The 11,847-nt window shown below is 43.6% G+C and overlaps 1 protein-coding gene across 1 annotated transcript in view; it reads right to left on the bottom strand.

The window, feature by feature from the left end:
* XAB2 (XPA binding protein 2) overlaps positions 1-11,847 on the bottom strand; it is a gene marked incomplete at its 5' end in the record, with an annotated part of 35,501 nt that overhangs the window by 7,999 nt on the left and 15,655 nt on the right. Inside the window, 7 exon segments of the mRNA XM_082256547.1 lie at positions 668-858; positions 950-1,112; positions 1,225-1,338; positions 5,300-5,431; positions 5,518-5,649; positions 10,377-10,496; positions 11,490-11,641. Of these exon segments, the coding sequence (XP_082112673.1) occupies positions 668-858; positions 950-1,112; positions 1,225-1,338; positions 5,300-5,431; positions 5,518-5,649; positions 10,377-10,496; positions 11,490-11,641 (1,004 nt within the window).

Here is an 11,847-nt window from a genome sequence, read left to right as displayed (position 1 = left end):
GCCAGCAGCTTGCTATGGGGGCACCCAAGCTGAACCGCAGCTCCATGTGTCCATTCAGACACGGAGCTGCTAGGCCCCGCCCCCTCTCTCCTCATTGGCTCAGTGAGTTTGACAGCAACAGGAGCCAATGGTGCTCCGCTGCTGTCTCAGCCAATGAGGGGGTAAGAGTCCCGGGCAGCTGAGTCTCTCCTGCAACATCGCTGAATAGAGATGGGTTTAGGCAAGTATAAGACCCCGTTCAGACTGCTGCAACAGGACTTGGTGGGGCGACCTGTGAAGTCACGGTGCACAGCGTGCACCGCGACCTCGGCGCGACATGCACAGACTTCATATCATTGAAGTCAATGCAAGTCGCCTCCAGGTCGCCCCAAAGTAGTACAGGACCCTTTTTCTAAGTCGGAGCGACTTGTGTCGCTCATATTAGAACGGGTCCTGTACTATTCTATGGCGAGCGACCCACCGCGACTTGTCAGGCGACCAAGTCGTCTGACAAGTCACGCTAGTGTGAATGGACCCTAAGGGGGGGCTGAGGAGGGCTGCTCAACACAGGTGTTTTTTTATCTAAATGCACAGAATGCAATAGGATAAAAAAAAAACCTTCTGCCTTTAAATCATATGAAAGAATTTCAAATATACTTAACAAATGTAAATACAAGAAGTTAGGTACCTCTATGGCTCGCTCATAAATGCTTCGGGTGTGTGTGACTCCATATATTTCAGCAGCTCTCTTGATGTAAATGTTGAACATCTCGTACTGTTCTGCTGGCTCTACAGCCTGAGTGGCACGCTCATATAAAGCCATGGCATGTCGGGCCATACCATGCTCCTCCTCCAGCTTGGCATACAACAGAAAGATATCTACACAGGGTACAGAAGAATGAAAAAGTTATATAAAGTCTGATAAATCTGTGAGCCCATCACCCTGTCCACTTCTCTGGAGAATACAAACTTTTGGAAAATTTTCTAGGACAGCCATCCAGAGCCTGTTCAAACAGATCACGAGCTCTCTCCAGCTTCTTTCCTCCATATCGAGCGATGAATTTGGACAGATAAGTACTCCAGATATCGTAGACATTCGGCCAGCGGAAAAGGGCGATGCCGCGCTCATAGGCCTGGTGTCATAAAAAGAAAAAATGATAAATGACCATTTTATGGAGAGTTAACCAGTCCTATTACCCTCGTCTCTCCTGAATGCCACCCATATTTCCTGTCATCTTCACCTACCTTAAAACTTTCTTCAAAATAGTTGTGCTCCTCCAAGAACATAGCATAGTTGATGATAATCTGTGGGGTGGCTATCCGGAGATCAATGATCCTATCGTATACAGCCTTGGTGGACTAAGAACAGAGATTTTATATTAGATATGTGAATTACATAGATTTATCATCACATTAAATATAAAAAGTTAGTAGTAGTAGCAGCATTACAGAAGTGGCAGCATTAAAGTGGTTGTAAAGGCTAAAGATTTTTTTTTTTTTACCTTAATGTATTCTCTACATTAAAGAGGAGCTCCAGGCACCTATCAAAAAAATAAAAGTCAGCAGCTACAAAAAGTGTAGCTGCTGACTTTCAAAAAACAGCCATTCACCTGTCCCACAGTCCAGCGGTGAGCTCCCCCGCAGCCGTCTTCATCCTCGGTCCTCCCCCTTGCAGCTTCACAGCAGGGTGCTCACTGCGCATGCACGAGTCCCGCTGCGCATCCTGAATGCTGGATGCAGTCTTCTGGGACCTGTCAGTGTCCAACAAGACTGCAGAGGGGAGGGAGGAGAACTTCAGTTGCCAAGCCCGGTTGTGACAGGTACCTGCTCCCCCCCACTCCTCAAAAATGCCAATTGTGCAAGAGGAGCTGGGGACGAGTCCTTAAAGCAGAACTTCCCCTTTCGGTGGAGTTCCGCTTTAAGATAAAAAGCTTTTCATGTTCAGCCCAACCCCCCAAATACTTACCTGAGCCTGATCTCAATCCAGCACTGTGCCTGAGAGCAGCAGCATTGCTCCCTCTCCTCACAGGACCATTGGCTCTTGCTGCTGTTAATCAAATCCTGTGATGAGGGAGTGGGGGTGGGGCAAACTCGTACATCTGCCCCGTAGCAAGCGCTTTGTATGGGGATAGACACAAACCAAAGCCAAGATCACCAGCTGGAGACCCCAGAAGAGGAGGAGCTGCTCTGCCCAAAATGACTGCATAGAGCAGGTAACTATAACAGGTTTGTTATTTTTAAAGAGTAATAACCCCAAGAGGAAACCTTTATCATACTGCAGGTTACAAATTCTTAGATGTGATGGCTGCATTCCTTTTCTTTTATAGGCTTTTTCTCATTTATTTTCACTCAGTGTTCCAGCCAGTAAAGGCCCGTACACACGTACCGATTGTCGGCCGTAAAGATTCGGCCGACGACCGATCGGCCGATTGTAGGCTTGTTAGTACGATGCTTCCGACAGCCGGCAGCGCATTTTCGGCCGAACAGAATCTGTCGTGCAAGCATTAAAATTTTTGTTGGCCAACACCAGAACGGCCGATTGTTCGCCAGTCAGTACAGATTTCGGCCGACAGACAGCAGATTAGCAAGACTGGGCATGCTCAGAAAAGAAAAAAGACAAGGAAAGTTAACCATCACATGACATCACTTCTGCAGTCGGCTGTTGTTGGCCGACAAAATTCGTGTGCAGTCTTTTGCAGTTTTCAACAGACACCACAGCCCTCGGACAAAAGACGGCCGATCGTTCGGCCGACGATCGGTACGTGTGTACGGGGCTTAAGTCTGACGTTTTTTCAGCAGAACAAGCTGTCCTGCAGAAGTAGCAGTTCGAGGATTTATAGAAAGCATTTATCACTGACAGGTGCTTACAATAGTAAGCTTTTATTTATGCAACAACCTTTAGCCTAAAAGGGAAAAAAGGCTGTTGTTGTAACTGCTTTAAAACTAGCTGGAGTTTGGTTTCAGTTTGTTAGTGTATTTAAATCTGCTAGTACATTTAAAACTCCCCCTATACACTCTCCCCTCATCCGATTAACAATGCTGCTGTCCAAAGGTGTCTCTGTGCTCTTTCACACAGAGTGAAGGCACTCTAATGCCCTGTACACACTATCAGATTATCTGAAGACTTTTGTCTTCAGATTTACCTTTTCTATGTAGTGCAAGGGCCTGCCGGATTGCATACAAATTGAAAGTGTTTAGGTTTGACCTCATATTATATGGTTTTGGTAAGTCTGCAGACAAAAGTCTTCAGATAATCTGATAGTGTGTACAGGGCATTATACAGGAGGTGCATGGCCAAAAGCCTAAAAGAAAAAAAAATGAATGCAGACACCATATCTAATGATTGTTAAGCTGCAATTATATTATATTTTTGGTTTTGGGCTTGGGTTTTAATACTGCTTTAAGCTTACAGCAACCAGTCTACTGGAAGAGTGTCTTTAAAGTGTTTGTTACCCAAAAAAAAAAAAAATGGATTCTGTTCCTTTAAAGCATGAATACCAGCACAGTGCTTGTGCTGTTATTTGGCTCCGTATCATATAAAAAACCTGGCTGATTCTGTCAGTTTCTGCCCTCCAGACCACAGTTTATCATGGCTGCTGAGCTCTGACACAGTGGTCAGTCTACGTGCGTCAGTCATCCGCAATGCTCTTGTTTCTCCCCATCCTCTACCCTCTCCCACCTGAAAAAGGAGCACGCATGCCCAGTGGTGCCGTCGCGCATGCTCGGAAACGCGTTGTGTTCCCTTTTGCCCGTTGGTGACATCAAACGCTGTCACTCTGCGGTCCAGGCTGGTTACAGTCAGCTGACCCGGTAGACTGAGAGCACAGGCACTCTCACCGCTAAACCATGATCCCGGCTCCAGCGTTGGATTTCCTGACATACCGCCACATGGTTCAACTATGCACTGCACTGACAAGCTGATTATCCTTTACCCAATGTGAGTGTATATTTGTGCTTTTTATCCATTATTAAACTACTGCACTTAGAGGCGCTCTTCTTGTCCTATTTTATCCTCCTGATCTACAGAGACAACTTCACTCCCGTGAAGAGCTTTTGCCCTTGTTGCATGTTATTGCTTACACCCATCCGAAGCCCATCCATCTTCTTTTCATGGACTCACTTACCTATTGGCTTTTGGACTATATATAATAGTCTTGTTTTATTTATACCTACTATCCAATTGTAAGTAGGGAAAGAAACCCTACAAAGAAAACTGGACAATGGCTCAAGGTGTCTGAGCCAAAAGCCAAGAAAAAATAGAAAAAAAGGGGGGAGAAAGAAGAAACAGGGAACAGGAAAGGTATAGGAAGGAAATGTGAGAAGAATAAGAAGGGGGGGGGGGGGAGGAGGAGGAGGGAGAAAAGGATGGGGGGGAGGGAAGGAAAGATAAGGGAAACGGAAAAGAGGGGTGAATGGGAATAGAAGGGAGGGGAGCAAATCATAAAAAGGAGGGGGGAAAAACAAAACAATTAGGATGAAAAAATAGAACAAAGGGAGTCTAGATGAAAAGAAATGGAGGGCTGGTGGGATTTTTAAGGTACCATAGAGCATGAAATAACAACATATATAAAATAAAATTTAAATTTATTTGTACAAGTTAAAAACAGATATGGAAAAACACATGTACTATACATATATAAAGCAAGCTGTAGTACAATACAAAGGTACAAAAAAATAGGCAATATGTAATATACAACTCATCCGATGTGCGATGTCATCGGAGATTAACCCAACATGTTTTGCAGCCTCTAAGGGGCCGCTTCTTCAGGGGTCTATGTCATAATTTACAATTTGAGCCTTTATTGACCTGTGTAATAAAATTATTGTTAATTAATGTTATTTTATTACACGGAGGGGGGGGGGGGGGGGGTTCTGCTGCCCGCACAATTTGAAAATAGCATGGCCACACAGGGCTCTGACCACGCAGCAGCATCATTTATTCAAAGAATTCTGTGAATTAATGAATTACAAGTACGGTCTGCCATTGTGGCAGATGGCTTGTAGTTCTCAATGAACTGTGAGGCTGCTAATGAGTGCTATTGTAGTACATTGATCTTCCTGCTCCCAAGTAACTGTCTGCCAGTACAGGAGGTACGAGCAGACAGCTTTAATGAGAGTCTGCAAGAGCCTGGCATTGCATTCATGATCTATTGATTGTAGGTGCAATGCTCTGCAGGCTCCTAAGAAAAAAAAGGCAAAAAAAAAAATGTGCATTTTTTTCTTCTTTGAAAAGTAAACTTAGCCTTTAAATTGATCCAAGTACTTTTTGCACCTAGTGGAGAAGTCAATTTAGGGGAATGAGGTTAAAAGGAGGTCTTACCTTAAAAGTTCCTAAACTTTCCTCCAGATCAGCCAACATAGACCACACCTTCAATGACTTGTACAATCTGTTCTGCACAGGCTCAGAAGCGTCAAAGTATTCAGCCTTACGAGCTGGCACTGCAGTGGCTTTCTATAGGGACAGAGGTGAGACGGTCAGGTAGGTCCCAATAAACTGGACAGAACATGCTTTATTTATCTCAGTCCCTATATACTCACTCGGAGTATTGTTAGAGCCTCCTCATAGTTCTCATGTCTCAGCTCCATCTCACCGAACTGGCACCAGACAGAGGCCAAGTCATCCACATGTGTGTATCGTACCTGGGTCGCTCTTTGGAGGATGTCTCGGGCCTAAATCACATAAAAGGAACATATTTCCATAAACTTACAGCCCAACAAGTTTTGGATAGAGTACAGATGGATCAACAACTTCAGTCAGGGCTTTTTATGCTGGAAATCATCTAATCCTTTCAGCAATGTTCCCATACGCCCAAAGATGGCATGCTTGGCTTACAGCGACACCGTGTTATAGCTCAAGAAATAACCAGCACACCGCCTATTTAGCTCAAAAATTGTGTGGTCACATAAAAAACAAAATAGGAACACACATAGCAACCAATGACATTTCAGAGTCACAAGAGATTGAGATTTCACATGCTGTGTCCTAACTGAACACATTCCTTTTCTCTTCCAGTTACGTCCAATACCTATCACCAGAACAGGAATGGAGAAGGAAACAAATTCTAATTGTTTTATTGTAGCCTTTGTGCCTGATGGGACATTCCCTTCACTTCCGTTTATCCACAACACCTGTTAAGACAGGATAAAGAGAGAATTCTCATCTATGTATGAAATATGGGGAAATTCCCCAACTAGGAACAAAAACATATAAAAAGGTGTTAAATTTGGACCTAAAGTATATCTGAAAATATGGATTTTTGACTTACCGTAAAATCCATCTCTCTGATGTTCATTGACAGACACAGCTCCTTAGATTCTTGACTATTGGATTATACTGCCCCTTACAGGAGCAGGACACTAGGAAGAAAAAAAAGAACTTGACTACGCCTATGGGTAGTCCCAGGGGATATACTCCCTCTCTCTTCTATAGGTACTCAGTTTTGATACAAGCAGTGTCAGAAGTATTACATTTCCATAGAGGGGTGGGTGCCGAGTCCGTCAAGGAACATCAGAGAAATGGATTTTACAGTAAGTCAAAAATCCCATTTTCTCTTCCGTTCAGTGATGGACACAGATCCTTTACCAGTGGGACGTCCCAAAGCAGTGTCAAACATGAGGGGTGGGAACAGCAAAAAAATTAGCAACAGGAGCTCAACAAACAACTACTGGAGCCCACCTGAAACATTACTTCCCCAAAGAGGGAACAGACACTCTAAAACAGCAGCCTGCAAAACCTTGCGGCCAAAAGAAGCATCCGCAGATGGCAACACATCCACTTTATAGAACTTTGTGAAAGTGTGCACTGACGACCAAGAGGCCGCCTTACAAACCTTATAATATACCAATAACATCTATAATAATAACCAATTATTTTCAAAGGGAGGCTTCTGGAGGACTGAAAGCACCAAGTTCAGATCCCAAGGTGGTAGAGACTGCATCAGTGGAGTCAAATTTCAAACACCCTGAATAAAAAGGTACACACCAGGAGTGCATGGCCAGGGGTCGTTGAAAGAAGACCGCCAAGGCAGACACCTGGCCCTTGATGGTACTCAAGGCCAATTTTTGCTCAACCCCCGTTTAAAAGGAAGGTCAAGACCCGAGCCACCAAGCGATTCACTCCATGAAATGTACGCTTTCCACATACAATGGTAGATCTTCCTAGAGGTAGACTTCCTAGCTTTCAATAGTGTCAGAATCACCAACCCAGGCAAATGCCTATCCTTCAGCACCTGGCTTTCAACAGCCAAGCCATCAAAGCCAGCAACTGTAAAGCAGGATGGAAGATTGCCCCTTGGGAAAACATATCTACCCTGAGAGGCAGTCTCCAAGGAATGTTGGCGACCAGCCACACCAGGTCGGCGTACCAAGACCAGTGAAGCCAGTCCGGGGCTACTAGAATGACCGGAATCCCTTCTGCCTTGATCCTGGGCAAGAGTCTCGGCAGAAGAATAAGAGGAGGGAAAGCTTAGATCAGAAGATACTGGCCCCACAGGGCCACCAGAGGATCGTGTGACCGTGCCACAAATCTCTGAACATTCTGCTGAGCCAAGACGCCCATAGATCCATCTAGGGGTGCCCCACCGGAGATATAACTAATAAAACACATCGGGATGAAGGGACCACTCTCCTTGGTCCAACGCCTGCCAACTGAGATAATCCACCTGCAAGTTTTTCCACCCCTGGAATGTATACGGGGGAGAGGGATGGAACAAAACGTTCTGCCCACCGTAGAATGCCGACTACCTCCAAAGCTTCCAACACACTTCTTGTTCCATTCTGGTGATTGACATAAGCCACGGCCGTGGCATTGTCCGATTGAATTCGCACTGGACACCCCTGAAGACGATCTGTCCAGTGATCTAGGCACAGCCTGATCACTGGGAGTTCCAGGACATTGATCGGGAGTCTGGACTCATCCAGTGTCCAAACACCCTGAGCGGAGCACCGACCCAGGGCACCTCTCCACCCGGACAGACTGGTATCCCTGGTGACCAGTGTCCAATACCAGGGGAGAAAGGATTTGCCATGTCGAAGAGCCAGAGAGCGAAGCCACCAAAAGACCCTTTTGTTTCCTGGCTCAGCCAGATCGGATTGTCCAGAGACTTCGGACACCTGTCCCATTTAGGCCAAGATTTCCCTTTGCAGGGACCTCGTATGGAACTTTGCAAACCGCCTCGAAGGTAGAATTGATCAGGCCTAGCACCCGCATGCAAGTCTGGAGGGAGGACCATCTGCTGGACAACAGGAGATGAATCACAGCATGCAATTTCTGGAGTTTGTCCAGAGGAAGGAACACTCTGGCTAGAGCCGAGTCCAGAGTGAGATAATCCAACTTTCTAGAGGGAACCAGAGCAGACTTCTGGTAATCCAGAAGCCAGCCAAACTCCCTCAGGGTCTGTATAGTGATCTCCACGGTATCCACCAGAGCAGCAGATGACCCACAGGTGACCGCTGAATCTAGATTATTCAGCCGGTCACCCAGTCCAGCAGTTAATTGCAGAAATCACAGCAAAAAAAAAAAAGAGAAAAAAAAGCTATTTAAAAGACCAGAGATCCCAGCAAGGAACTAGGTCCTTACTCCTGACTAGGCCGAAAAAAAACTGAGTACCTATAGCAGAGAAAGGGGAGTATACCTCCTGGAACTGCCCATAGGCATAGTCGAGTTCTTTTTTCTGCCTAATGTCCTACTCCTGTAGGTGGCAGTAAAACCCACTGGTCAAGAATCTAAGGAGCGGTGTCCATCAATGAATGAAAGAGAAATTAATTTTTTTTTGTTTGTTTTGGATAGAGTGTGGAAGGATTAGAACCCCTAGAGTGTGGAAGGATTAGAACCCCTATTAGGTTTCTACTGCTGTCCCCACTAGGCAGATTCACTTTATTTGTCTTTTAACCATTGTCACTGGGACTGAAAGTGAAAGTGAGAGACACTAAGCCCCCGTTCACACTGCTGCAACTTGTCATGCAAATTTTTAGTTCAAAGTGGCATGACAAGTCGTGCCCCAATAACAGCAATAGAACAGTTCTAATTGGTGTGACTCAAAAAGGTTCCTGCACTATTTGAGGGTGACTTCAACACGACTTGCATTGACTTCTAGTAAGAAGTCGTATACAAACGGCAATGAGTTATGTAAGGATGTTGGCTTCAAAGTCGTGTGACTTTCATGTCGGAGCAGTGTGAACCAGGGCTAGAGGAAGAAAACAAGAAATCTTTTAATGGGAAACTCTGTACCTATGGAAAGATTTGCTACAGTTGTGTTTACAGGACTGAAAGTGAAGGGAAATGCCATAAATGTGACACAAATGAAAACAAAAAAGAATTCAGGGGTTTTATCCACTCCCTGCTCCAGCTTATCTGAACATCTTTAGCCTGGAGGAACCCATAACAGTTTTTAGATCTCTGGGAACCTCTGCTAAAAAATGAATACATCTACCACTTATGCTACATTAACATAGTCAGTAAGCTGAAGGGAGTTTAAATGACACAAAAATAAAGAACGAGGTGTACCTAGATTTTTTGACATCTAGGGCACATCATTTTCAACACCCACTTGCTACCAAATGATTTTCAGCAATGATCCTGTAATTAAATACATAACAAAAAAGTATTTAGATAGTGAAAATTGTGGTGATCCCTAACATTAGTAATCAGTGTAGAAGTACTCTGCGTACAGGCCAGTGTCAGCTGAAAATTGCACTGGTGGGCACTTTTGGAGATCAATTCACCACAGCTCAGGAACCCCTAGCAACCCCTGGAGGAACCTGATTGAGAAAGGTTGCCCTACTCTATCAAATTATATATATATATATATATATATTTTTTTTTTTTTTTTAAAGTTGCTTGTATTTTTCAGTAAGCATAAAAGGGTGATTACCTCTCCAGGCAGTCTTTCAGATCATCCACTAGTGTGAGTGCAATCCTAATTAGATATGTTCCTCCCTGCAGTGTCAAGATACAAGCAAGCCGCACTTCCACTGTTTTCCTTCTTACATTCACAGCTTAGCCACTATTGGGTGAAACACATCAAAGGAGTAGGAGAGGCTCTGGTGGCAAATGATGTGCTGCAATCTGGCTTTGTGAGTTTGCTATACATGTAATAAAGATTATTTTATATCAAGAAAGAAAACACAGAAGTTTAGACTGCTTGTCTGTATCTTGTATTTTTTCACTTGCCTAGGTAATATAGTTTCTACCCAGGTCAAACCCCCCCCCCCTTTTTTTTTTTTTTTTTTTTTTTTTTTTAAGGCCTCTTGTTTTTTTCCACTTGATAAAATATTCTAAGTTCTTTTAAATGCAGTAGAAAATCCATACCCATTCACAATAAACATGTAACTGTAAGATTTAAATCAGGACACATAAGGAAAACATGGCAGTTTGCCTGTCAGTATAAACTACTCACATCATCAATCTGTCCGTTGTCTTCATAAAATTTAGCAAAAGCAACCCAGAGTGAGTGCGGCTTCCCAGTTGCCTTTGCTGGATCTACAGTCTGAACAGCTTCTGTGTATGTGCTTATGATCTTTAAGGAATAAATAAGTTAATAAAAAATAAAAAAAGAGAGAGAAAGAAAGAAAGCATGAGTAAATCCTAGCTTCCAAACCACATAAAACATAATAAAATGAGCTATTTGTTTCATCTGTGAGCTTCTCTAACTATATCCACTTAGCTGAAGCATTGGTAAAGTTGTCAACAGGGTAAGTAAGTTACACAAAGATGAGAAAGGGCCATTATTAAAATGTAAAGTGCTAAAGCAAATTATAGTATACAGGCACAAATGAGCCTGCTGTGGTTAGTGTGTCTCTCAATGCACTGGTGAGATCTGCTGGTCATAGCTCCATTTGAAAAAGATAAAGTGTGGAAAATGTGACTCATTAGTGACATGCAGTATCTTGTGTTCACTTACAGAATGCCCATCGCTTTTATACAATATATCAGCTTTTGAACTTCCCATAAGTCCTTACACACATAAAATCAGGCTTACGGTGGGAGAACATACACTGTGAGACTACCACATTGTAAAGTCCATACAACAAATGTCAGTCATTGGGAGAATATGAGGGAGGCATAGGGATGGCCTCTCCGCGGTCATGTTCCCTCAATCCAATACACAAGCTGGAGTTATAAAATGGTGGCAGGCCAATGCAGTGGCCTCGCCCTACCGGCAATTTGTGTGGCAGTGGGGTGTGTAAAATAGACTGGCTGAACAGTATTGCATATACATTGACAGATAAAATAGTTCACAATGTGTAAGGTCTCGCTGCACTGAAGGTAAAGAAAGCTGAAATGACCCCGTAAGTAAAGTCCAACTTTTAACTATTTAGGACGGACACAAAAGACTGAAAATGGAATATTCTTCGACAGCAAAATAAATAAATAAATCACTATAATAAAATCATAAAGATAGTAGAGAAAAATCGTAGCTTGTGCTAAAAAAAAAAAAAAAAAAAAAAAACCTGACTATTCAAGATATGACGGTCAGACAAGACACACAGAATCCAGAGAGAGAACGCACCTCCCGGGGTTTGTCTTTGTACAGCTGCACCCTCTTGTGCCACTCATGGACATTGTGTGGGTTTTGTCTCAGTAGCACCCCATTCAGTAAGACAGGTCTCCTCTCCATCAGCTGCTCGAAACGGGCTAATCGCAGTTCTAGGTCAGTGTCATCTGAGAAGATAAAAAGGAAAACATTAGGTGACTCATAACCCGCGCAAAAAGAAATGTGTGAAGAAACTAAAAGGCAATTTTTTTTTATTTTTTTAGGTTTTGTGTGGAGAGGGATTAGAACACCTGTCAGTTTGTAATGCTGTCTGTGCCCCTGTTAGGGAGATTTACCCTATTTACCGTTCTCATCAAAAATGAGGGATTTCTTG

The sequence above is a fragment of the Pelophylax lessonae genome (assembly GCF_965119305.1).
Source record: "Pelophylax lessonae genome assembly, chromosome: 4".
In the NCBI taxonomy this organism is placed as follows: Eukaryota; Metazoa; Chordata; class Amphibia; order Anura; family Ranidae; genus Pelophylax; species Pelophylax lessonae.
This window is presented reverse-complemented; position numbering and strand designations above follow the sequence as displayed.